The 27,985-nt window shown below is 42.0% G+C and overlaps 1 protein-coding gene across 4 annotated transcripts in view; it reads right to left on the reverse strand.

The window, feature by feature from the left end:
• Positions 1-25,774, reverse strand: part of ALDH1L2 (aldehyde dehydrogenase 1 family member L2) — a 64,617-nt gene extending 38,843 nt beyond the window's left edge. The window contains exons 1-10 of one of the 4 annotated variants that reach the window (XM_063646652.1): positions 25,532-25,718; positions 22,263-22,330; positions 15,016-15,160; positions 11,544-11,778; positions 9,704-9,873; positions 7,580-7,677; positions 6,251-6,340; positions 4,234-4,368; positions 2,954-3,079; positions 2,309-2,400 (exon numbers count right to left, since the gene is read on the reverse strand). In XM_063646652.1, the coding sequence (XP_063502722.1) occupies positions 2,309-2,400; positions 2,954-3,079; positions 4,234-4,368; positions 6,251-6,340; positions 7,580-7,677; positions 9,704-9,873; positions 11,544-11,632 (800 nt within the window). In that variant the 5' untranslated portion in view covers positions 11,633-11,778; positions 15,016-15,160; positions 22,263-22,330; positions 25,532-25,718. Of the gene's footprint in view, positions 1-2,308; positions 2,401-2,953; positions 3,080-4,233; positions 4,369-6,250; positions 6,341-7,579; positions 7,682-9,703; positions 9,874-11,543; positions 11,779-15,015; positions 15,161-22,262; positions 22,331-25,531 lie in introns of all 4 variants that reach the window. The other 3 variants (XM_054444318.2, XM_063646651.1, XM_054444317.2) reach the window with 3 other exon arrangements.
• Positions 25,775-27,985: the final 2,211 nt, after the last annotated feature.

Raw genomic sequence — 27,985 nt, forward strand, 5'->3', positions numbered from 1 at the left:
AACATAGGTACTAGCTAGAACCATATGCAGTAGGTCAATATAATTTTTGAAGTCCTTTCCAATCCTTTGATTTCCACTGTTAGTTTGTCAAATTACAGCTGTTATCTGACATTTCTTGAATAGCAGTAGTGTACGAGGTACAGTGTAGAAAGTCCACCGTGGCTGTGGTTCAATCATTTATTCTCTAAAAGAGATGATACCTTTGTAATCAAAATAATAATATCAGATGGTTATGGTAAGCCAGACACTCAAACAGAAAACGAGTAATTCTTGCAGGAGTATCTTGCTAGCAAAAAAAAAAAAAAAAAAAAAAAGTATTAATAATACAGTACTGGCCGGGTGCGGTGGCTCACACCTGTAATCCCAACACTTTGGGAGGCCGAGGCGGGTGGATCACGAGGTCAGGACATCGAGACCACCCTGGCCAACATGGTGAAACCCCGTCTCTACTAAAAATATAAAAATTAGCTGGGCATGGTGGCATTTGCTTATAATCCCAGCTACTTGGGAGGCTGAGGCAGGAGAATCGCTTGAACCTGGGAGACGGAGGTTGCAGTGAGCCAAGATTGCGCCACTGCACTCCAGCCTGGCGACAGAGCAAGACTCTGTCTCAAAATAATAATAATAATAATAATAATGATAATAATACAGTACTGTGTGTGATGTACCAGGTGTGATGGCTCATGCCTGTAATCCCAACTACTAGAGAAGATGAGATGAAAGGATGGCTATCCCAGGAGTGCAAGGCTGCTAGTGCAAGTGAGCTCTGATCACACCACTGCACTCCAGCCTAGGCGACAGAGTGAGGCCCTATCTGTAATAATAATCATCATAATATAGTATTGAAATATTTAATTAAGCTAATTAGAAGTTTCTGGAAACTCATGAATCACAGCTGAGAAATCTATAATTTGAGGAGCCGAAACTCTTGACTTTTGAAAACACTATGTGCTCTTGAAATGATTGTTTTTGATTTCTGGAATAAAAGCTCCATGAATAAAGGGGACCTTGTCTAGTTTACACTGTATCCCCAGTGCTAAAAGTGTCCCTGACATGTAGTAAGCGTTCAGTCAGTGTTGTTAAGTAAATGAGTGAGTAGACAGAATATTCATCAGGAACATTGCTTTGTCAATATGAAGGATTTTGTCAAGAGGAGGAACATTTTTGCCTTGTTTAATTAGTGAATGGCCACAATGTGGCCTGGGATAAAATCCTCTTAGCTTCTATTCTCTGTACCCATCATCAAGGGACTGTACAGTCCCTGGTGAGCTCCAGCTGTCTCGTTATCCCATTTACTCGAAGAAAAACACCTCTGCAAGATGCTGCACCAGTAGGATCCTGGTCCAGTTTCCTTGCGATAGAGGCTTTCTGGGACTCCAGCACTTTCAATTTGCTCTAAACCACTGTGGAGAAATTCTGACTATTGGGTGATTACACTTGTCCTTGCAAGTAGCCTGATAACCCTCATTCTAGATCTATTTTACTGGGTAATTTATGGGGGGGCGAGGGTAGGAGAAAAAAGATTTGGGGGAAAGCATAATTAATATCAGATATCAGATATTATTCTGGTAATATTATTATTAATATCAGGTATCAGATATTATTCAGATAATATTCTGGATCAGGCTGCGTAGGAAATTCACTGTTAGCATTCTCACCCAGAGCTTCTCAGTTCTGATGTCATATTGGAGGAAAATTAGCTAAGAAACTGGAAGGACAAATTTTTAAAAGATGCAAACAATTCTAAGGGTTGCTTTTTTAGGTATACAGAAGATATGAAAACAACTTCTGGTTAGCAACAAAGAGAAATAAACAGATATATCTGCTTGACCATGGAAACAACAGCAAAGAAGATGAAGAATAAAGATGCGTTGGCCGGGTGCAGTGGCTCACATCTATAATCCCAGCACTTTGGGAGGCCGAGGGAAGCAGATCAGCTGAGGCCAGGAGTTCGAGACCAGCCTAACCAACATGGAGAAACCCCATCTCTACTAAAAATACAAAATTAGCTGGGCATGGTGGCGCATGCCTGTAATCCCAGCTACTTGGGAGGCTGAGGCAGGAGAATTGCTTGAACCTGGGAGGTGGAGTTTGCGGTGAGCCAAGATCGCACCATTGCACTCCAGCCTGGGCAACAAGAGCGAAACTCCATCTCAGAAAAAAAAAAAAAAAAAAAGATGTGTCATAGATAGGTATGATAAGGTAATCACATCCAGAACAAAGGATGTGTGTGGATTTCACTGTCAAAGCCAAAGTCAAAATCTGTAGTGAGGGAATCCCCAGTGAGTCAATAAGGTCGTGGTTTTACCTGGCAACATCCATTGAGCTTGCTCCAGATTTAAAGAAGTCTGTTGAGTCTTCAATAACGGGGACATTGCTTAAAATTCCAGCCCAGATGTCCTGCACAAAAAGGAAACTCTTATGAGGGAAGTGCCACGTAGAATAATGTGGCAGAGACTGGGCTAGCTCTTCACCAAACCAATTCCCTCTTCACCTTGTACACTCAGCTGTACACACAGCTGGACCACATTTCTCAGCATCTCTCCAAGTCAGATGCAGCCAATGAACAGGAGTGGAAGTGACCTGCACCACCCCAGTCCTAGCCCATGTAAACCTCCTCCACACCCTTCTACATGCCCCTTTGCCCTTCTGCTGTCTGGAAGGGAGATGCTCCCCAGGGAGACCTTGAAAATAACAGAAACTGGGTTCCTGAATGACTTCACCCCTAACTCCCATGCCAACCTGGAACTGCCTTGGATGACTTATGTGAAAAATCAGTTTGTATATACTGTGTTTTAGCATATGAATTTGAAGGTTGATTTCCTCTTGCAGCTAATACAAAAAAAGAGGAAATAAAGTTCTAATCCCACTACTTTGAGGACTGATGGTACCAGTTACGAACATGCTTCAGTTTTCCAAGGTAAAAGTAAGATTAAAGTCATCATGTGTTCACCTTGATGGTCTCTGCCACTTTCACCTCTTCTGCTGTCAGTTCTACCACTGACGTCTCACCCGCTGAAAAGTACTGAGAGGCAGGGATCATTTTTCCATCTTCAAACTGCAGATTTCTCACCATCAGCTAAAAAATAGCAACAAAACAAGCATAAAAATTGAGGATTGAGACAATAGAAAAGTGAGGCTGGTGGGAGGAGTCCTATAGATTATATGCATATAAGGGCAAGTTTATTTGGAAAAATACAAAAACATGGATTAAAAGCATTCACCATTGTGTGGAAAGGGGCTGAAATGGCACTTGAATAATGGCAGCAGAAAGGAAAAAGTGAGGTCTAGGGATAGGTACATCTCAAAATGGAAAATACGTCCTGGAAAATTTGACACTTGGATGTAGGTATTTGAATTAGAATCTATTATGAAAATAACAGACACCACTAGTGCTGCTGCAACTCTGCAGCTGCTGCCTCTGAGCACTTGCCCTGCACCACGCTCAAGAATGCATGCATAAATGCTTGCTTTGGCAGCACATATACTAAAAAAAAGAATGCATGCATGTGCTGAAGGATCTTACCTAATTTCATAAAACCCAATGGTGGTGGATGCCATTATTATTCCCATTTTACTGATGCAGAAAGGGAGGCTCAATGAGGTTCAGTAATTTGCTCAGTGCCACACAGATAGTAAGTAACAGAGCTGGGAGTAGAACCCAGAACTAGTGGGACTCTTAAGCCTACAGTCTTAACTGATTTATCCTGCAGCAACTGGAAAATATCTGTAAGCTACAAATTCCCTTTGCACGATTCATTGGGAAGCTTCGCAAAGGCACACTGAGGCCCAGGGCCAACCCTCCTGAGCATAGGCAGTGTAGGTGGTGCCTGTCTGGTGGATCAGTGGCAAGGGGCATCTGAAGAGGGCCACATCCATTTCACTTGATCCTCCCAGAATCTGGCATTGGGAAGGCAGACAGACGAGATTCTCCTCTCTGTTATAAAGATGGCAAAACAGACTCAAAAGGAAGAATCATCCTGCCCAAGACCAGAGAGTGGGAAGTAGGGATTCACATCCTTATCTCGCCACTGAATTCCAGCCTCTTTCCACTTTACACAAGGCAGCCTATGCAGATCTGTGGGGCCCATCTTGAGACACCTCATCTCTATCAGGGCACACAGAGCCAGCTCCTCCCCAGCCAGCAATGGAGTGAAAGCTGTTCTCTTAATAGCTTGGGTTATAGAAGAAAATCAAAAGGTTATTTCATAGGCAGCCATATTGAACACTCACTGCTTTTCCATCGTTACCAAAAAGAACAAGTCCATTTTTGGTAACGAGACCAGGCTTCTTGGCACCTTTAATTTCCAGTGGTTCTCCAGGAGGCACAGAGCTATTTAGTAATGTCGAGCCATAGAAAGTGACCATCTAGTAAAGAGATCAAACACAGATTGTAAAATCAGGAGAAAAGCTGTTCATAGCGGTATGTATAAGCATCATTCTCTGTAAAAACGCTGAAGTTCATATTATCATCTGTAATAAAATTGAGACACCACAGTGGGAGAAACTGTCTCAAACATCCATAGAAATGACACAAGACAAGAAATAGTCTGAATATGTCACTGGAGAGTCCAAAATGCCCCACATCCAGGTGACATGAGTATGCATTTATCACATATTTGCACTGATACAAAGGTGAATGAGATAAAAAGCTCTCAGCCTTTATAGCCTGAAGGTAGGGTTTGGGTGGGTGGGGAGGTGTTGGGGGTGGGCATCAGTGATGGGCAATGCACAGTGGTAACCAGACTATTACAGTGCAGGGTGATAAGTGATGAGAAGCACAGGGTGATTTGTGAGTCCGTTCATGGAAAAACGACTGGATCCAGACAGTAACCAAGAGACACTGACGCTGACTGAGTTATTATTGCAATTCTAGGATGATCAGTTATCGTTTATGGAGCACTATTATGATTATGCTATAATGGTGTGTTGAATACTTACTCTAGGCCCAGGGCTAAGTACTTAAATGAGTTAACATGTATTAATTCTTTCTTTCTTTTTTTTTTTTGAGACAGAGTCTCGCTGTGTCACCCAGGCTGCAGTGCAGTGGTGCGATCTCACTGCAACCTCTGCCTCCCGGGTTCAAGTGATTCTCCTGCCTCAGCCTCCCAAGTAGCTGGGATTGCAGGCGCATGCCACCACACCCTATTTTTAGTAGAGACAGGGTTTTGCCACGTTGGCCAGGCTGATCTCAAACTCCTGACCTCGGGTGATCCTCCCACCTCGGCCTCTCAAAGTGCTGCAATTACAGGTGTGACCCACCATGGCCGGCCAACTCATTTAATCTTCACAATTATCCATAACCAAAGGGAGGCAGTATTATTAGTCCCATTTTACAGTGAGGAAACCAAGGCACCCAATGGTTAAGAAACCTGCCGGAGGTTACACAGTAAATTTTCATAGAAGCATTCTGGCTTCAGGTCCTGCACTCTTAACCATTACACTAAACTCCCTCCCTTGGTCACCCATCGAGCCCGTGGATTTTTATTGGCACTTAGTATGTACCCGGACTCTTGCTTAACTGCTGAGATTATCAAGACAATCACATGAAGCCCTTGCCCCTAAGGAGTTCACAGTCTAGTGTTGGGGGGGAAAAAGAGACCCTCAGAATATATGATGTTCGATGCCAGAGGTAGGCAGAGTGTTGCTGGAACCCAGAGATGGGCCATCAGACCCTGCCAGGCTGGGCATGTGAGATCAGGAAACCTCCTGGACGAGGTGAAACCTGAGAGCCTGGGCTGAGTCAATTACCCATGGATAGAAGGCCCCTGCCCGCCTCTCCCGCCTCAGCTCTCCCCATGCCTGTCCTCACAGTCCAGACCCTGGCTTCACTGAACTCCTTTTGCAAGTCCTTGACCAGGTGCTGGAGTCTCTTATCTCTGGGGCTTCACCTACTTGTCTTGCTCTCAACCTGGTTAACTCTTCTCGAGCAAAGCAGTGAGCTTTTCTAGGAAGCCTTTCCTAACATGCCTGAGTCTCAGCCTCCATGATAGCGTTTATCTTACTGCACTGAGAGTGTTTATTCACTTCTCTGCACTCCCCATAAAACTGCAGGCTCCTTAGATCAGGCGCTGGATTTAGTGTCTGCTGCACAATAAATGCTCAATACATGCTGAGTAAAGGGGAAAGTGAATCACAGACCTGCCTCATGACCAAGGAAGACCCATGGGAAGCCCAGATTTATCTGCAATATCTCCTACAAAGGTAATAATTGGGGAGGAGGGTTGGGGGAGTGGTCCCTAAAACATACCTGTCCATTTATCTCTGTCCAAGCTCCAGGGACTTTATCATGACCTCGAATCCAGTTATGTAAAACTTCGGCAGACTGGTCCCAAGAAATCTAGGAAGGCACAAAACACAGGCTGAGCCTCCTATGGCTGTGAAGCTCAAAGGCAATAAAAACGCTTCTTGTCATCAGAGGCAGAAACGAGTATGTTATTGGGAAATAAAGGAATTTTTGCTTCTTAGTTTTATTTGGAGTAAGTATTTTGTCAGGTGGCTGATTTAGTAAAAAAGAGACTTTATTGAAGGAAAATAAAAAGCAGAGGGCTCTTTAAAGGGACAGTATGCTTTGTAAAGATGAAGTAGAGTGAGCTGTTGAGGGGAGGAGGCCAGTAGCTGTTGGAGAGTTTTATGTTGGGTTTTTATTAGGTTGAACTTTTTTTTGAAGTTCCCACCTCTGTTAAGTGTCTGCCTTTCTTTTTTTTTTTTTTTTTTTTGTCTAGTTTATTTGTGTCTGTCTTAGTTCTCTGCTTTGTCTGCACCTAGATTTTGTCTCAGGTTTATGAGACCCTCCATATTATTAGTTGGTGTGTATGTGTGGGTTGGTATTGGATATGAATATTACCTGATGCCTATGTTGTTTACTATCGTCACCGCAGGAAGGTTGTATGGTGGCCAAATCTATACCTACTGCAACTGTGTATTTTTTTGAATTTCTTTCTCTGCGGTAAGCTGTACTTATGGCTCCAGGTTTTTGTTTTTTGTTTTTTGAGACAGGGGTCTCTCTGTGTTGGCCAGGCTGGTCTCGTATGCCTGGCCTTAAGTGATCCTCCTGCCTCAGCCTCCCAAAGTGCTGGGATTACAGGCATGAGCCACTGCGCCCAGCACACCTAGCGTGCCAGAATTTTAAAGGAATATCCCCTTTGCCCTTTTCATTAGCATGTAGCTAGCGATATTTTGACATTTTAACTGCAGAGCGAAGGATTGTTGGGCAGACTGAAGAGGCGTTTCTGGGCATTTTTTATTTGCTTGTTTGTTTATTTGTTTGTTTGTTTGCATAGTATCTCCTCTCCTTTCTATGCACATTTGACTAAGTGCCCACCCACTCCAGCATTAGAGATACTATTAATATGCAAATTTTGGGTGGTCTCTCAGACCTGAGTCTTCCCAGACTTTATTTTCTTTAGGGGACTCCCCTCTCCTGCGTATGTCTGGCTACCTGTCTACTCTAACAGGTAGGTCTAGGGCAGGCTGGCTTACCTTTTGGCAAGATCATAGTACATGGGGAACTACAAGATCATAGTACGTGGGGAACTACCATGAATTCTGAGATGTGTTACTGAGTTGATATAAATACCTCAGCATTTTCTTTTTTCTGGATACCTTCATATGTTGCCCCTTCTTCTGGCTGGGGTATACGAGGAGCTTTTCCATCAGCTATGAGTTGGACAGCTTCTACCTAAGGCCAAAGACATCACCTATGTTACAGCCCAATGATCAACAATGGCATGGTCTGTTTGACTAAAGTTTCTGCATAACAGACTTACTACCTATAAACCTGTTCAGAGAGTCAAGAGTATGATGATAACTACCATTTCTTCAGGTCCATCCCGACAAGCAGTGTGGTAGCTACCTTATGTAAAATATCCCTTGAAAACATCACACGGATCCTGTAAGGTGGATATTGTTATTCCTGTTTTAAACCTGAGGAAACTGACAGAAAAAGAGCTAAGCAAGGCCGGGAGCAGTGGCTCACACCTGTAATCCCAGCACTTTGGGAGGCCGAGGCAGGTGGATCACGAGGTCAGGAGATCGAGGCCACGGTGAAACCCCATCTCTACTAAAAATACAAAAAATTAGCCAGGTGTGGTGGCAGGTGCCTGTAGTCCCAGCTACTCGGGAGGCTGAGGCAGGAGAATGGCATGAACCCAGGAGAGCTTGCAGTGAGCCGAGATCACACCACTGCACTCCAGCCTGGGCGACAGAGCGAGACTCTGTCTCAAAAAAAAAAAAAAAGAAAAAGAGCTAAGCAATTGGCTCAAGATCACAGAGAGAGCTTGTAGGTGTCAGAAACAGGATTTGTATCCAGGTCTATTGCCAATCGAAGTCTGCACTCTCAAAAATGACTCCCTTGTTTAAACAAACTGCCACCTCCCTGGGTGATTCACTGGAAATGATAGGAATATAATGATAAAATAAGTCTTTGTGAGTTATTTTACTCATCATGATGATTCTAAAAAATGATACCTTACTGTGTTTAATGAATTCAACTTGCTTTCTAGTTTAGGAGACCTGGAATAAAAAAAGTTAAAATCTGTCTATAAGCTTGATTGCCTTTGGGAGGTGTCTTGCATTTTCTTCTCTGTCATATTTATGTTTGCCTTGAGTTGAGAGCCTCCCATTTTTACTGCGAGGCCCACGTGAGTTCAAGTTCTCAGATTTCTCTCTAAGGACTCACAGCTGCTGACCAACCCACCCAAGAGCACACGGAGGGAGCCACAGGGGAACAGAGCCAAGTTTACAGCTCATTCCACCCACCCCCATCTAGGCTATAACTAGGTCTAGAATCTGGGCTTCAGCAAATGTCACTGAACACAGATAACGCTATGTTGATTGTAATGATCATTTTATGAGCACCTACCATGGGCCAGATGCTTTACACAAATAATGTCACTTAATTTCCACAACCACCCTACAAGTCAGGTGGTATTATCCATGCTGTATAGCTGAAGAAACCAAAGCTACAGAGGCTGAGTGACTTGCCTGTGGTCATGCAACAAAGAAGAGGTACAATGGAAACTTGAGCTTAGGTCTTTCTGACATTGAAGCCCTACTCTCTTAATCATTGAATGATACAAGCAAAGCACTGCTTTCCTCTCTCCTAAATCAATGGCTACTACTGTATATACTCTTGCTACTTCTCTCATACTATCTCTGAAAAAAAATTAAATGACATCAAAATTATCAGCTGGAGCTTTCACTATTTGTGTAGGCTAATAATGCAGTATTTTTATTTGATGGTATACATGTTTTGGGATTTTTCTTTTTTACCCCAGAGTACCTCTGGATAAATACAGCAACACCAAATTTCACCCTGTTACAGAGGCTAATTTAAAGTACTTTTAAATTTCCATAACAAATTACGTAGCAAAATTTCTTAAGATTCAATCTACTTCTTTACAATGAATCATTATAGGCAGGGTTGAAGATTCAAGTATTTGGCAAAAGGATGGAGCAGTTTAAATGCTAATGCATCCATTGGATCACTGCTCTCAGAAAAATAAGTCAGTTTCATAGACTAAGAAATTGAAAAATTCAGATTTCCATCCTAAATATACCATCCCATTAGTTAAAAAAAAAATCTAATTTTGCTTTTAAACTTTATATTTTTGGTGAAAATTCATATGGATAATTTCTTCATAAAAGAAAAAAGATTTTCAAAACTTTAAAGGTTTACTAAATTCTGGGTGACAAAATATACCAACCATGGCCTTGATTCCTTCAGGAAAAAGAAACCGATTATAAAGTGCATCCACTGTATCATTGGGTTCAACATCACATGATCTCTGAAGAAGGATGGGTCCTGTATCCAAGCCATCGTCAGCCCAGAAAACAGAAAACCCAGCTTTCTTATCTCCCATAATTAGAGTCCTGTGAAAAGAAGAATTTCAATTTAAAATGTTGGTTAACTATATCATAAAGTGATGAATTAGTGATATTAAAGTATAAGATAGTTATAATGGAAAAGTAGACAATGAATGAAGCTACCATGAGAAATTAACAGTAGAACTGGGAGATGTCAGGGCTCATAAAAAGCAGTGCCTAATGGTACTGCTATTTTATATAATACATCCTCATATCTTGTCTTTCTTGTTAATGTATAGTAATGACTTGCAGTGAATTCAAAAAGGCATTAGAGTCTATTGTTACTACCACTCGTGGACTCCCAGGGATCAGTTTTCTACTTCAAGATCAAGTAATTTGCCCACCTGGGTCCAACTCCTACATCATATTTGACCCTGTATTAGGCAGAATAAGAACAGAAGATAAAATAGGATACTCTGTGAAGGACAGAATATGAAGCTAATGTGAAGGACAGAGCTGATTATTAATTCAAGCTAATACAGAGAGAGTATGATGGTAGGTCAGCCATGTAATAATGTTAATATTTTTTACTTTTTAGCTACAAATCAGGACCTAAATCAATCCATCAATCACTAACTCTTCAGAAATACTAAGAAATTGACTGGCATTGTTATCAAGATCCTTGAAAATATTCGTATGCTTTGCTCCAATGATTCTGCATGTGGAAACAGTGTAAAGTGAGAAAAAGTACAAGTCTAAGTGCAAATATATCTACCAAATAATAGTGTGTTATTTATAGGAGCCAAAAAGAAATCAATCCATGTAATCAAAGTTTAAATACAATTAATATTTTTCATCATATTTAAACCAAGTGTAGGCTTCCAGCTTATTCCAACGACTTGACACTGAGGAATATTAGGAAGATGTGCAGGTAAAGGAGAGAAGGCAGAAAGAGTAGGAAGGCCCACCTCAACCCACAGTGTTGTGTCCCTATGGTATTAGGTACCTACAATGTACCAGCCACTGTTCCTGACACTGGAAAACAGCAACACAAATGTTGTGCAAAGTCCCTTTCCTTAAGAAGCTTAGAGTTGAAAGGAGAAGATGGACAATGAAGATGATCATTTCATCATTTCAAGTAATTACTTGATGATTATTTCAAGTAATTCAGCATTTCCTGAAATGTACTTGAGATGCTCTACGCAAAAAAAAAGTTCTGTGGTCAAATAAGTTTGGGAACATTGTGTATTCAGACTCCCTCTAGGGGATTATGATACTGACATTAAAGCCCGTATTAATAGCTCAAATGAATCCTGCAATTAAAAATCCAGCATAAACCAAACTTACTGACCATAAAACCTTTGTTTGCTCAATACCTAGTAACAGTCAATGGAGCTAGTACTCCATAGGCTATTCTTGGTAAATGCTGTCCTGGTTCACGCTGTATGTCTAGATCTCAGGGGAGTTCATGCAACAGTAGTAACCAATCAGGACCTCACAATTGTTCAAGCATGACTAGTTTCTTGTCTTGATCACTTAGGCGAAAAATAGAAAGAATATAGGCAATTGAAATACACTCACCCTCTCTGTAATTAGAAAAGTCTCACTGGGTGTTCTGGCACACTCCTGAAATCTCAGCTACTTGGGAGGCTGGGGCAGGAGGATCATTTGAGGCCAGGAGTTTGAACACAGCAAGACCCCATCTCAAAAAAAAAAGTAAAAAGAAAAAATCTCACCAATTGATAGCAGAGGCTCCTCTGTGCCTGGGCAGGATGGATGGGTGATAAATGATAGAGCCATGCTTTGGACTATCAATTATATCCATGGGAATGAACTGAGTGCAGAAAGGGAGCACATTTAGCTCTGCACCCACAGATCTGTAGGCTTCTGCCACCTCTTTGATGGTCTTGCCCTTGACCCTCCATTTAGGAAGCTTGAACACAGGGGTCCCATCTTTCTCTGCAGCCAAAGCTGAACATAAAAAAGAAGATTTTTTTTTAGAAGTTAGCCATAATTTTACATCACTATGAATTCACATATTGTAATTTTACAGTTTTATGAAATATTTACAAATAAAACATGGTGAAGAACAATTTAGATTGTGACTAGAATTTCACCTGTTGTAATTGGATCACACTAAGGTGATACCTATCTATATACTTAAGGCATAATAAATTAGAACTGAAAAGTTTTTGGCTAGATGATATTTTAAGACTTTAATGAAAGCTTTTTCTTTTTTAGATCAAAAATGTTACCTTTATTATTGATACAACATTTTAAGAACATAGCTTTAGATTTGGAGACATGTGCCAATACTTCACCCACCAATTTAACATACTCACCTCTGGCACAGTTGGAAAGCCATGAATCTCTTCCCTCCCTATACAGAACACATTGTAGACCAGAACACATTCTCCCTGCCAAACAGGCAGATCCCAAAAGATGAAGAGCATAAGTGCTGAGCTGAGCTTTTCTACTTCCTCCTCCCAAATTCACCAAACAAATAAATTAACAAAGGTGAGAGGCTAAGGAGAATACATGCTCAGCTCCTGCTAAGGGCTTGGCCTCACTAAACAGACCACGGTCTCCTTCCTGAGAAGAGCACTGTCCCCTCCCAAACAAATGGCTCCATCCTAATGCCATATGAAAATGGAATGGCCCACCAAAGTGCAAACAGCACAAGCCTATTTTTTTCATAATGAAATGTCATTTTTACTGTGTGCCTTATATCTTAAGTATTTATATATATATTTAAGTATACAGTTTTATATATAAGTAGTATATATATATTTATATATATTTATATATATTTATATATATTTATATATATATTTATATATTTATATATATTTATAGATTTATATATATTTATATATTTTTATATATATTTATATATATTTATATTTTTATATATTTATATATATTTATATATATTTTTATATATATTTTTATATATTTATATATATTTTTATATATATTTTTATATATATATATATTTTTGAGACGGAGTCTCGCTCTTTCACCCAGGCCTGACAGCAGTGGTACTATCTCAGCTCACTGCAAGCTCCGCCTCCCCGGTTCACGCCATGCTCCAGCCTCAGCCTCCCGAGTAGTATATATTTAAAAAATTGGTCAGGCACAGTGGCTCACACCTGTAATCCCAGCACTTTGAAAGGCCAAGGCAGGAGGATTGCTTAAACCCAGGAATTCAAGACCAGCGTGGACAACATAATGAGACCTCCATCTCTACCAAAAAAACAAAAATTATTTTTAAATTAGCTGGATGTGGTGGCACATACCTATAGTCCTAGCTACTTAGGAGGATCACTTGAGCCCAGGCGTTCCAGGTTGCAGTAAGCCATTATCGTGCCACTACACTCCAGCCTGGGCAACGAAGTGAGACCCTTTCTCTAAAAAAATTTGTTTAAGTGTATAAAATATATATACATACTATTATTAATATGTAATGGTATATATTAATAAATTATAGAAATTACGGTATATATTAATATCCTATATAATACATACATTTTATAATATATTATTATATATTACTTGTATAATATAATAGTATATATTTTATATACTATATATATTTGATATATAATAGCATATATGTTAATTTTAGGCAATTTCCAGAAGTCTTAACTAAAGCTTTCTATCTGCATTTTTGTGTCCCTTTCCTTTTTCCTACATCTGAACAACAAAATTCATTGACTCAGGATGAGATGATGCCTCCACCATGAAACCTAAATTCTGAAGCCTGAGGAAGTCCTGAAGGACCCCAGCCATCACGATTAGCCCCTGATCAATCCGTTTGGAAGAATCTGAGAGACCAGCACAAAAGTGTTCACAAAATGTGAATGTTCACAAGATGTTCAAAAAACTTAACTCACATGTCAGATGACAGGAAAATGGATAAATGGTGGTTAAAAAAATGTGATCATGGGAGAAAATTGTGAAGGATCATATGGCAAAGAAAAATGGGGTGGAGGAAACTCAGAAGTCTTCATTGTAAAAAATGTACTCCAGGCAGGGTGTGGTGGCTCATGTCTGTAATCCCAGCACTTTGGGAGGCCAAAGTGGGCAGATCACCTGAGAGCAGGAGTTCAAGACCAGCCTGGCCAACATCGTGAAACCCTGTCTCTACTAAAAATACAAAAATTAGCCGGGTATGATGGTGGGCGCCTGTAATCCCAACTACTTGGGAGGCCGAGGCAGGAGAATTGCTTGAACCCGGGAGGTGGAGGTTGCAGTGAGCCGAGATAGTACCACTGCACTCCAGCCTGGGCAACAGAGTTAGACTCTGTCTCAAAAAAAAAAAAAAAAAGTACTCCACTGAGACAGGCTGAGACATCCAGGTGTTGGGCCTCCGTTTAAGTTTTTGGCTGCCCCAGAGCTATCTTTGACTGTCCTAGTTGACTATTCTAACAAGAATACTCAACTACTGTCATTAATGCTTCCTTATTATGAACCAGGCATAATGTGAGCACTTTGTGTAGATTAATCTAATTTAATCCTCATAGCAGCCACGTGAGGTAGCTACCGCTGAACTGAGGCTTAGTAAGATTAAGTAACTTGCCCAAGGTCATACAGCTAGTAAGTGGCAGAATCAGAATTCACTCCTTGATTCCAGAACATATGCTGTTACCCACATGCTGTGCCCACTTCCTCATACAGTTACTCTATAAGTGAGGTTGGTAGTTTTTCTTTTTCTGAGTTATGCCATGAGCCCAAATGGCCATGACCAACGGAAAGGGGGTCCTGACCCTGGGACCAGGCACCAAGGAAGAGTTCATTTCCCAGGATTCATTCTGAAAGGAGGTCTAAAAGTCATATGCTTGCAGTCCTTCTGAAGTCCACGTATACAGCAGAGACTGCTAGTTGTCCCCCTTCATCCTTTAGCAATGGATTCCCCTAGTTTAGCTGAACGCATAGCCACCCCAAATCAAATCTATATTTCTCAGCCACTCTTGCAAATAGATTTGGCCTGTGACTAAGTTCTGGCCAATGGGATACAAGTGGGAGTAATATGGATTATGCCCTTAATAAAAAGCTTTTCCCTGATTCCCACTCTTTTCCTTCCTGCTTGCTGGAATGCCGATGTGATAGTAGGGGCCAAGGCAGCTACCTTGGACCATGAGATGGAAGTCCAGCCTGGGTAAGGACCTGAGAATTCTTGACCCAGTCATCCCAAGATGCACTCACCCAGAGGGTCAGCTTTTCCATCCTTGTCTGGAACCGTGAACACCCCTACTACTCGGTGGCCCTCTTTGCGGAGGTGGCTATAGACTTCTTGTCCAAAGAGGCTCTGGCCAATTAGTGCCAACTTCAGCTTGCTTTTGAAATAAACCTGTGAAACAATTCAATGACGAAGACATAAGCATGGATAGAAGACACTGGATGAGGGTGAGGGTTAAAAAATTAGCTATTGGGTACGATGTTCACTCTTTGGGTATCAGGTACACCAAAAGCCCAGACTTCACCACTACTCAATATATGCATGTAAGAAACCTACCCTTGCCCAGGCACGGTGGCTCACGCTTATAATCCCAGCACTTTGGGAGGCCGAGGTGGGCGGATCACCTGAGGTCAGGAGTGCGAAACCAGCCTAGCCAACATGGCGAAACCCTGTCTCCACTAAAAATACAAAAATTAGCCAGACGTGCTGGCACACACCTGTAATCCCAGCTACTCAGGAGGCTGAGGCAGGAGAATTTCTTGAACCCGGGAGGCAGAGGTTGCAGTGAGCCGAGATCACACCACAGCACTCCAGCCTGAGTGACAGAGCAAGACTCTGTCTCAAAAAAAAAAAAAAAAAAAGAAAAAGAAAGAGGGTAATCAGAGGGTAATCAGAGGGTCATGACTTCCTATGAGCTTCCTCTCTTGGCAATGCCTCCGCAGAACTCTCTCTACCTTACATTCTTCCATGTTAGCATGTGGCTCCACGGGATCTGAACTTAGGATGTTTATCCCCCTGCAATCTAAATGGGATTCGCTAATGTTCTGGCAAGTAATTCTAAATTAGTAAAGCCTCACTGAGAAACTCTGTTTATGAAGATATTTAATTTTCCCTTATTTCCCACTTTATTAGAGGCATATATAACATGCTGTTTTTAGGAATGAATTTAAAAGGATACCAGATCACAACTTCCCTGCAAAGTTTTAACTAATTTAACTAATTAAAAAAAAAATCCTAGGGTCAGCCAAACTTTCTATCCCCAAAGAACCTAATTAAGCTTCAACAAATATTTTCAAACAAACAGATTAACTCTGTAACAACAGCAAATTCACCTGCAGATAATGCATGGCTGACCATTTAATTTCCTCTTCTCAAAAAAATCAAAATGTCCTATATGCTATCTTCAAATCCTATAACTAATGCTGTTGCTTGAAATAGAATCTACATGTTTGCCACCTTACAAAAATTTTGGCTTTACCACTTACCATTACCAATGCCAGATATTCAAGACATCTAAAATACTACTTTTCAAACACACAAGAGCCAAGAGACTGAGATGACTCAAATGTAATGTGCCGCTCAGCTGTCGTCTGGTTATTTGGAGTTCAATTCCAGATTCAATCCTCTCTGAGAAAGACAGTATTTAAAGAAACCATGTTAGCCGGGCGCGGTGGCTCACGCCTGTAATCCCAGCACTTTGGGAGGCTGAGGCGGGTGAATCACCTGAGGTCAGGAGTTCGAGACCAGCCTGTCCAACATGGAGAAACCCTGTCTCTACTAAAAATACAAAAATTAGCCGGGTATGGTGGCAGGCATCTGTAATCCCAGCTACTCGGGAGGCTGAGGTAGGAAAATAGCTTGAACCCAGGAGGTAGAGGTTGCAGTGAGCTGAGATTGTGCCATTGCACTCCAGCCTGGGCAACAAGAGTGAAACTCTGTCCACACCCCCACCCCAAAAAGAAACCATGTCAGTATCTTTGGAAACACTACATTCATTGAAACACTTTCTGAGCTTTACACTGAAGCTGAAGCTGAAGCTATAAAGGTAAGTTTCTAACACTGAGAAGTTTTCAGATTTCATGACTATAAATATGTTTATAATGAGTTAGCAAGATTCCAGAAAATTGGACTGAGCTATTTTACTTTATTTATTTATTTTGAGACAGGGTTTCACCCCATGGTCACCCAGGCTGGAGTGAAGTGGTGCAATCTTGGCTCACTGCAGCCTCTGCCTCCCATGTTCAAGTGAATCTCGTGCTTCAGCCTTCCGAGTAGCTGGGATTGTAGGCACACACCACCACGCCCAGCTAATTTTTGTATTTTTAGTAGAGACAGGGTTTCACCATGTTGGGCAGGCTGGTCTCAAACTCCTGACCTCAGGTGATCCACCTGCCTCGGCCTCCCAAAGTGCCAGGATTACAGGCTATTTTACTTCAGTCTTATTTCTCCAGGTGTAGTGCCTGCCTGTGTTGGCAGAAGTAACTGGGAGAATATGTTTAAAATGTGGATTCCTGGGCCCTACTTCAGATCTACTGACTCAGAATCTTAAGCCCAGGAAGCTGCATTTGAACAAACTCTTCAGTGACTCAGAAGTATATGGAAGTCTGAGAATCTCTGCTCTGTGGAGAGTGGTATGTCTGCCCACAAGAACAAGATTCTGCCCTGGGGAGTTTCGGTCAGGAAGAAAGGGTGGAAATAAAAGCAAACATTTTAATGAGACCCTAGTATGGGCCAAGTATTTCACATTATTATCTCATTTGATTGCACAATGACTCCTGGAGTCAGGCATTATTAACCCACTTTACGGATAAAGAAATTAAAGCACAGAGAGGTTAAGTAGCCAGGAGTCAAATAGCTGCTAAGAGGCAGCCCTGAGATTCCAACTCTGTTTATTATCCTAGTGCCTATTGTTTTTTCATACACCAGCTGTGCAGTCTTGAACTGGGCTTTATTTTCCATCATCAATTAAAATCAGAATAGTAATAGTACGTATCTCATAAGGTTGTTATAAGGATTCAATGGGATAAAGTGTGTAATGCATTAGCGCAGTGCATGGCAATAGTAAATGCTCAGTAAATGTTACCTATTATTATTATCATACCATAAGCAATACCTAGGTACCTACAAATAATGATAATAGATATCTCCTATTGGAAATATACCATGAGCCAAACACTATGTTGAGCCCTTTTCATTAATTCAAAAAGTATTTATCAAATGCTTATTATACATCTTTAATCCCCCCAGTGACCCATTTTGCAAGTGAGAAAACAAAGGAGTCAGAAAAGTTAAGTAACCTGCCCAACGGCAGAGCTAATAAGGGTCCAGGGCAGGATTCAAACCTGGATCTATCTTACTTTAGCAGATGTGTTTCTAAGGCTTTTCTATGCTGAAAGTTCCCCTTCTACTTCAGAAAAAGAAAAACATAGCAACAGTTTGACAGGTCAATTGGGAATAGTTCCATCAGCCTGTTTAAGGAAATGCCACGGTGGAAGTGACGTGGGAGACAGCACCATTCTTTAACCGGCTCTCACTATAGGTGTCTGTTGCATTAGTGAAAAAGGGCATAAAATGACACACTGTCATTTCCAAATCTGGATGATAAGTTCTATAATCTAATCTTGTTTCTTTTCTTCTTTTTTTTTTTGGGGGGGACAGAGTCTCACTGTGTCGCCTAGGCTTGAGTGCAATGGCGCGCTCTCAGCTCACTGCAACCTCCGCCTTCCGGGTTCAAGCAATTCTCCTGCCTCAGCCTCCCAAGTAACTGGGATTACAGGCGCACGCCGTCATGCCCAGCTAATTTTTTTTTTTTGTACTTTAGTAGAGATGGGGTTTCACCGTGTTGCCCAGACTGGTCTCAAATTCCCGAGCTCAGGCACTCCACCCGCCTTGGCATCCCAAAGTGCTAGGATTACGGGCGTGAGCCACCACGCCCGACCTTGTTTCTTTAGAGAGAACATTCTTCACTAGAGGAGACTTTTGCAGGGAGCAGAGCCTTTGCTTTCCAAATTGTCAAATAATGCATTCCCAGGCTGTCCAGCCTCTGGTGGAATTCTTCAGGAAGCAAGTTAATACAGACCCTGACTATGCTCCAAGAATTAAAAAAAAAAAAAAAAGGTACACATAGCTTTCCAAAGAAAACTTCAAGGCACAGTGCGAAGAGTCTGCCCTGATCTGAAGCCCTTTGGCCAGGTGCTAATAGAACCAGCTGGGCAGGGTGTAAAGTAAGGCCAAAGCTATCCAAGTAAGAATTGGCAGTTTCACACAGAGGACCTTCACACAAAAGAATAAAACAAAGTACATTTTCCTGAGACCCTGAGCTGCCTAACACTTCATGGAGCATCCGGCACACAGTGCCCCAAACTGTGCCTGACTGTGCAAGACTCATCCAACAAGCATGTTTTCAGGCTTTGCCACGCTTTGGGCATAGTGCATGGTAGAGGTGGCACATTACTTGCCTGGCAGGGATGTTTTATTTGGCCCACAAAGCATTTTTAAGAGGACTCTGTTAAGATTTTTAGGAGGTTTCACCTCAGAAGGCACAATTTCTAACTTGTCTTTAAAACTCAGGAGGTTTGGCTGGGTGCCGATCACCTGAGGTCAGGAGTTCAAGACCAGCCTGGCCAACTTGGTGAAACCCCATCTTTATGAAAAGTACAAAAAAATTAGCTGGGCGTGGTGGCGCGTGCCTGTATTCCCCAGCTACTCAGGAGGCTGAGGCAGGAGGATCGCTTGAACCTGGGAGGCAGAAGTTGCTGTGAGCTGAGATCACGCCATTGCATTCCAGCCTGGGTGACAGAGCAAGACTCTGTCTCAAAAAACAAAAATCAAAAAAACTCAGGAGGTTTGTCAACCCTGGTCTATGGCGCCATATAGCAACAGTCAGCTAGCACTGAGCAGTGGTGGCCCCTTTACTCTAGACATGGTTTTGCCCTCTATCCAGCTCAAATTTCTCATTTGCTTTACCTGTTTGGCCTCTGTGGGAATTTCTCTTTGCAACCCCTACACTAAAGATAAAAAGAAGCAGTCCCTGTCGTCGGGAATCCACCAACTAGTAGGGAGGGCACACAAGTTAAGACATAGTAACACAGTGCTAGAATAAGAGAGCACAGTTTGGTTAAGAGAGGAGAAGCCTTCTCCGGAAGGGAGTTACTTAGCTGAATCTTAGAGAATCCGTCTTGGGAGTTGGCAGAGAAAAGGGAGAGGCTTGGGAAGTTCCAGGCGGAGGGTGCAGTATTTACAAAGAAACAGATGCATGTGCACAGTGTGTCCAATACTGGGAGTTAGGGAGTGGTGACAAGCGACACCGTAGCAAGAGACATTATGGAGCGCTTTGTGTCAAATACTTTGGACCTTATTGTGAAGACAATGAGATTCACTGAGCCACTTTAAGCAGGAGAGTTAATTGAAACCAGGAGAGTCTAATCTCTATGCTAATAGACTGCTTAGGCAACTCTGGAGGCATGAACTAGCTCTGGGTAGACACACCTCTCGTGTTGAGAATGGAGCAGAGCGTGAAAATCAAAGCTGACCTAGCAATCCACCTTTAGCATATTCACAGGATATAGTTTGGAATAGTGTAAAAGCTCTTGCAACCGATTATAACAAACTCTCATACTAATAGAAGCAACAAGTTACACTTTACATAGAGGTAGATCTGCAAGATTCAGCCAAGATTCAGGATACCGTCGTAAATGGCAAACTTGTGCAACTTGATTTTCCTATTGCCTCATTATATAAAGAAGATATTAGCAAGGGCTTTCTTGGATGTCTGGTCAACTTTTGTTTTTTCATCATAAAAAGGATAAAATATTTTAAAAGGAGGGATGTCAATACAGGGACCTATGAGCAGGTGATGCCAGAGGGGGATGCCCAGGACTCAGAGGCTGGAGAGAGCTCCTGGGCCAAGGCTGGTGACCACAGAACACTTCAAAGACTTTGAGTAAAGGGAGAGACAGTCCAAAGGGCTCGAGTCCAGAAATGGATTCCAGTACTAGAGAGGCAGGATTTCCGTGCACAGCATTTACTATAGTATTTTAATTGTATAAAATTTTTTAAATTAATTTTTAATTATACATATTACATATACACACAATCTCCTTATGAAAAAAGAAGATCACAGATAAGACTACAGTCCCTTTTGACCATCACTCCCAATCTGCATCCCCTCCTCACTCCCCAGAGGAAACTACTATTGTAGTTTGGTGTGAATTCTACAGACCTTTCCTAGGCATTTAAAAACATGGAAATATATACAAAAAGTATTGTTTTGTATTTCCAAAAATAATTCAAATGAAATAATATTATGTGTAATGTTCCACAACTTTCCTTGTTGGTACATATAATTCATTCTTTGAAATTGTTGCAGTGTTCCTTAGTGTAGCTGTATCTCAGTTTATTTGTTCATGTCCCTATTGAGAAACATTTTGGCTTTCAATATGTCATTATTACAAATACCATGGCAATGAATATCGTGGTACATGCTTCTTGTGCCCATGTAGAAGTATTTTTCTCAGATATCTACAAGTGAAACTGCAGGATCATTTTTAAACATAAATTTAATTTAAATATGTAGCATCAAATTGACCTCTAGAGTAGTGGATGAACTGTTTTCTCACCCCTGCTAAACACACAATATCATCAAATTTATGATTTTTGCCACCCTGATGAGTGAAAAATGGTATCTTGTTCTAAATTGCATTTGCCTGATCACTAGTTTGGTTGAGTGTATTTTCATATTTTATTGCTCATTTATATTTCATTTTTGGTATATCATTTTAGTTAATGTATTATGTATTATTATTCTTTTCCTAAAAACATAGATTTAATAGTCTGTCCCACTAATCTATGAACTCCTTGAAAATGGGACTATTTCTTTCTTGTTTATTGTTTTATCTTTTGGGTTATGAGAATCTGAAAAAGTTAGTTCACTTCTCTGGTTCTCAGTTTTCTTATCAGCAAAATGGTCATAATAAACTAGGTTGAGAATCCCTTATCCAAAATGCTTGGAACCAGAAGTGTTTCAGATTTCGGATGTTTTCAGATTTTGGAATGTTTGCATCATACTTACCATTTGAGCCTCCCAAATCTGAAAATCTGAAATCCAAAATGCTGTAACGATCATTACCTTTGAGTGTCATGTCAGTGCTCAAAAATGTTCAGATTTTAAAGCATTTCAGATTTCAGATGTTCAGATTTGGGATGCTCAACCTAGTACCTACTTCATTGAGATGTCATGAGGATTAAAGGAGTACACAGTTGCCCTCTGTATTTGTGGGTTCTGTATCCGTGGATACAACCAACCATGAATCGAAAACATTTGGAAAAAATTGCATCTGTACTAGACGTGTATAATTTTTCTTGTCATTATTCCATAAACAATACAGTGGGACAATTATTTACATAGCATCTACTTTGTATTCATTATTATAAGTTATCTACGGATGTTTTAAAATATACAGTAGAATACACACAGGTTATATACAAATATTACCCGTTTTATATAAGGGACTTGAACATCTTCAGATTTTGATATCCATGGGAGGTCCTGAAACCAATCCCCTATGAATACAAGGGACAACAAGGGACAATTGTATATGTAAAGCATTTATTAATGCATCTATTAATATTATATCCTCAGGATTTAGAGTCCTCAGTGTATAACAGACAATTAAATACAGTTTAAAGTTGAATTTGGAGATCCTATGAACAGATAAGACACCAGAGCAGAGGTCAGGCAATGATGAAACAAGTTAAGAACCTGGTTCCTAGAACTGAGAAATAAAGCAGGTACTTGGTTCCAAAGAGCACGGAAGGGTCCCACCTCTTTGGACTGGATCATAAGGTAACCTCAAGTTACCTGGAGCCAGGCTATAAACCCAGAGCTACCAGACAGACCTGACCCAGACACTGGCAGAGAAAGCTAAACAAAGGAATGTCAAATGAATAGAGGGCTAAATAACTCCTACCACAGGGAAAAGAAGCAGTGAGCCAGGCAGGATATCAGAGGTGGGCAATAATATCTAATTGACAAAGGGTTTTAAAGCAAACCGTTGTTTTAGTTAAAAAGATCCAGCCATCACTAAGATGAAATCATTAAGTATTTCTAAGCCCTTTTATTTAAGACAGAAGATGGAAAAATGAATTCTATCAGGAAGTGTTATAAACTAATTTTCCCCTTGGATTTTGCTAGGTTCTGAAAGCTTTATTTTTATTCATCCTTCATTCTGCTTTAATACTAAACTTAAAAGCATTGTTTGATTTTTCAGTTTTAAAGATAAAGGGATAATTAGGCCAGGCGCAGTGGCTCATGCCTGTAATCCCAACAATTTAGGAGGCCGAGGCAGGAGGATCACTTGAGGCCAGGAGTTCGAGACCAGCCTGGCCAACATGGCAAAACCCCATCTCTACTAAAAATACAAAAATTAGCTGGGCATGGTGGTGCATGTCTGTAATCCCAGCTACTCAAAAGGCTGAGGCAGGAGAATCGCTTGAACCCCGGAGGCAGAGGTAGCAGTGAGCCAAGATTGTGCCACTGCGTTCCAGCCTGGGCGACAAAGTGAGACTCTGTCTCAAAAAAATAAAAATTAAAAGATAATTTGCATAGGTAAAATGCACCCTTTTCAGTGTACCGTGCTGTGAGTTTTAACAAACACACAGTCACGTAACCACTGCCACAATCAAGATGTAGAACAGTTCCATTACCGCCCAAATTCCTTTATGCCTATTTATAATCAATCCTTCCTCCTATCTCCAGCTCCAGACATTACTGATCTTTTTTCTGTCCCTATAGTTTTACTCTTCCAAAATGTCAGATAAATGAAATCATAAAATATGTAGCATTATGAGTCTGATTCTTACACTTAGCATACATATTTGAGTTCCATCCATGTTGTATGCATCAGTTCATTCCTTTTTCCCCCAACTGAGTAGAATTCCATTGTATGGATGGATATACCACAGCTTGTTTATCCTGTCACCAGCTGAGGACAATTTATTTCCAGTTTTTGGCAATTATGAATAAAACCTCTATAAACATCAATAAACAGGTTTTTATGCGGGCGAATAAGGTTTCATTTCTTTTGAGTAAATACCTAGGAGTGTGATTCCGGAGTCATGTGATAGGTATATGTTTAACTACATATAAAACTGCCAAACAGTTTTCCAAAGTGGCTGTACCATTTTATATTTCCACCAGCCACGTATCTGTTTGATTTTGAATAATTCTTATAAAACACAGTCCAGAACATTTTCTACAGGATAAAACATCCCACATTTTTCATTCATCACTCAGTAGCTTCCTTTTGACCATTGAGGAAACTGTCTTCTTCCCAGCCATGAGTATCACTGCTTTTCTATATGCACCCCTGCGTACAGTCAGACCCTGATCACGCCAGTTCTTCCCCACATCCATAGTTTTGTTTATGCCATTTGCCACCTGAGATGTTTACCTTTTATTACTGAAATCTTATGCAAACCCCACTATCAAAATCTTTTCATTCTGCAAGACTTCCTTCTGCTCTCCAAAAAAGACAAGTCAATGAAAGGTGTTGACAGAGGAGGCCAACAAAACAGGCTCAGGCATTGGGCGCAGCCCCTTGCTTTCTGTGCTATCCATCTGGGATCCCATGTGCCACGTGGTGGGGGAAGCTAATGAGGGGTCCAGGAGAGCAGGCAAAAGTCCTAGCAGAGCAGGTCTTCCCCACCCCCACCCCTCCTTTTATAAAAGGTGAATATACCTCAAAGTAATTAGAACTGGTTGCAAAGAGTAAAACGAATTCTTATTATTTGGGGTTGTCTGGGATACAGAAAGCTTTTCCTTTGATGCAAGTTTGGGCCAGTTTTTGGTGCTACTCAGGACTTCTCTCTGCCTCCAAGTTTTTTTACATCTGAATATATACATAGGTACATATGGCTTTGGCATGGCCGAGAAAAAGAATCGATAAGCAAATTCTTTTGTGTACTTCCTATAAAAGAGATACGATACATAAGACAGTTTTGTTTTTTTTTCTCTCTCTCTCTCTTCCCTAAACAGTCCCGAGGCCCCCTGGGTGCTGAAGGCAGCACCACAATGCAACGTGTCCTCTCTCGGTTCCATTTCTGGAGGAGCTGATGCAATTCCAAGGCGCGGGGCTGGGCCAGAGCTCGGTTCTTGTGCTACAGTAGAATAGTGTTCCAGCGTGGCTGCCTCTGCAGCGCCTGGCAATTCTAGAAATTTTGCCATCTGAAGCTCAGCTCAGGAATACTGAGCTTGCAGCCATCAGCTTTGAGTGCCATTATCTGAACCGGCCCTGAGTGCCAGTCTCGAGCGCTTACACCTCCCAGGCCGCCAACGAGGACCCTATTGACTTGATACTCCCCTCCTCCAGGAGACAGTCTCGGTCCCATATGGCTCCAGCTCTTGACCAGGGATCTCATGATTGAAGTGAAAAAGGAAAGGAAGCAGACTCTGTCCTCCTTACCAAGTGACTGTTCCCACCTTGCCATCCCAGCCAGACTTGACACGTCCAAAAACTGCATCCTCAGCCCCTTCCCGGCAGAAGACAATGGCTTGCGTGCCAATTTCCATCCGGGACCCTCCCCAAGCCCTCCTCTGAGGTCTCTCTGTTTTTGTTTGTTTGTTTGTTTTAAACGCTGTCTTGGTGTTTGGCAAAGTCTAAGCATCGCTGCTCATCCCCAGCCCCACCGCCCCGGCCCTCCCGCCCCGGAGTCTGGAAACCAGGACAGGGTGACAGCCAGGACGCTCGCCTGGGCCGGACTCACCCGGCCAGTGGAGAAGCGCCGGAGCGCCTGGCTGCCCCGCCGCAGCATGCTGGAGAGGAGCGCTCGCACTGGCGACGCGGCGGCGCGGGAGGCAGGCGGGCGGCGCAGCCTGGGCGCGGCCTGCAGTCTGGATGCCCCGGACTGCCTGGCTCGCGGCTCGCGGCTCTCTGCCTCTGCTAGTCCGCACCCGGCCCAAAGCCCACCGCCCGCGGCCCGCCCCACCCTACCAGCTGCAAGGCCCCGCCCCCAGCTGGCAAGACCCCGCCCCCAGCTGGAAGGCCCCGCCCGGCCAGCTGGCTGCGTTCGGACAGCCAACCCTTTGCGACCCGGCGGAGCGCGCAGGCTTCCTGGAGCCTGTGGGCCCTGACCCTGGTGCCAAGAGCTCGCCCAGTCGCAAGGACCGCGCCTCTCCGCTGCCTGGACTTTCCGCCAATTCCAGCCAAGGTCCAGGTGCTTTCTAACTGTGGGACCCTCTACCAGTTACTCAGCCCCTCCGCAATATATACGGATCTACCTTATTAGTGGTCAATCTGACATCCCAAGTGCTATCCATAGCACAGCCCGTAAAAGGCACGCCTGTAGACAGATACGTAGTGGGGGCGCCTTCGCTGTGTAGGGATCCTGATGCCTACCTCGTAGGATGGTAGGCCGGGCGCGGTGGCTCACGCCTGTAATTCCAGCACTTTGGGAGGCCGAGGAGGGAAGATGGCCTGAGCTCAGGAGTTCGAGATCAGCCTGGCCACTATGGTGAAACCCCCGTCTCTACTAAAAATAAAAAATAATAAGAATAAAATAATTAGCCGGGCGTGGTGTCGCATGCCTGCAGTCCCAGCTACTCGGGAGGCTGAAGCACGAGGGTCACCTGAGCCGGGGAGGCGGAGGTTGCAGTGGAGCTGATATCACGCCACTGTACTTCAGCCTGGGCAACAGGGCGACACTCTGTCTCAAAAATAAATAAATAAATACATAAATTGGTGCAAAAGTAATTGTGGTTTTTGCCACTGAAAATAATGGCAAAGCCGCAATTACTTTTTCATCAACCTAATAGATACATGCCCTTCTCCCTCACCTCACTGGAAAAAACGATCAGACGTGCTTTAGCTGGACGTTTATCTCAAGCCAGACTTCTTAGCCCAGCATTCAGGGCCGTCTGCAATTTGCCATTTTCTCTTATTTCTCACTGCTCTTTTGCATATGTAATTCTGCTTGACTGCAGTTCTTGCCTATTCCTTCTTGGACAATGTCTCTCAGAAAAGCTTGTCATCTGTCACTTGTAATTATCTTGGCACGACCTTTCTTTTTGAAAGGTACCGCTTACATGCTGCCTCCCGGAGGCGCTTTTTTCTGATTCTTTTCTCTCTCAGTCTCCTTATTCCCCATAAATAATTGTTCACTCGTCTTAATGGGAAAGAATCTTTGTCTATGCATCTGTTATGGCTGTCTCAATCTGCTACTGGTATTTGTATACCTATTAACGTCTCTGTTGGAAGCTCCTTGCAGGCTAAGTCCATGTCTGATTAATCAGGATTTACAGTATCCAGCACTAACCAGAGCTTTAAAAAAAAATAAAATAAAAAATAACTTGTTAAAAAAAAACTTGTTGAAATAGATGAACGTGTTTAAGAGAGTAAGGAGACAAAAAAGAACCATCATTAAAACTTGGAGAATTGCAACAAACATCCAGGGTTTTGCTTTGAGCACTACATCTTGCCTATTCAACCCACTTTCCTGACTGCATTTTGTGACTTCTTGCTCTTTTAAACTTCCAAATATTGATATTCACTTTATTTATTCTGATCTGTGTATACTAGAAGGGTGCACAATGAGTGTGGTTTTTTTTGTTTTGTTTTGTTTTGTTTTTTCTGAATGAGGTTCCATAGTTATATATTACTATTCCCAAGTTTAAGAAATGTAGAATTTATGTTCACTCAAATATAATGAAATGTTCATTGTGTTTACTTTTTCCCTGGAAGAATCAAAAGTATAGTTTCCTTGATAACTGGAAATTAGATCAGATGCAATTACAGAGTTTGACAAAGAGATCAACCCCTGCCAATCTATTTCTATACCCAGTAAAAATACTCCTTAAAAATAGAGATAAAACAAAGCCATTTTTAGAAACAAAAACTTGAGAGAATTTGTCATCAGCAGACAGACAATAAAGGAAATATGAAAGAATATCCTTCCAGCAGGAAAAAAAAATTTACCCACACGGAAACCTAGAAATGCAAGAAGCCCAACAAAAAAGGCAAAGACGTGAGCAAATTTAAAGTGAACATTGGACTGGGCATGGTGGCTCATGCTTGTATTCCCAGCACTTTGGGAAGCTGAGGTGGGCAGAGTTCGAGACCAGCCTGGGCAACATGGTGAAACACTGTTTCTACAAAAAAATACAAAAATTATACAAAAATTAGCCAGGCATGGTCATGTGCCTCTAGTCCCAGCTTCTCAGAA

Source organism: Pongo pygmaeus, chromosome 10, assembly GCF_028885625.2.
Source record: "Pongo pygmaeus isolate AG05252 chromosome 10, NHGRI_mPonPyg2-v2.0_pri, whole genome shotgun sequence".
NCBI classification, from domain to species: Eukaryota; Metazoa; Chordata; class Mammalia; order Primates; family Hominidae; genus Pongo; species Pongo pygmaeus.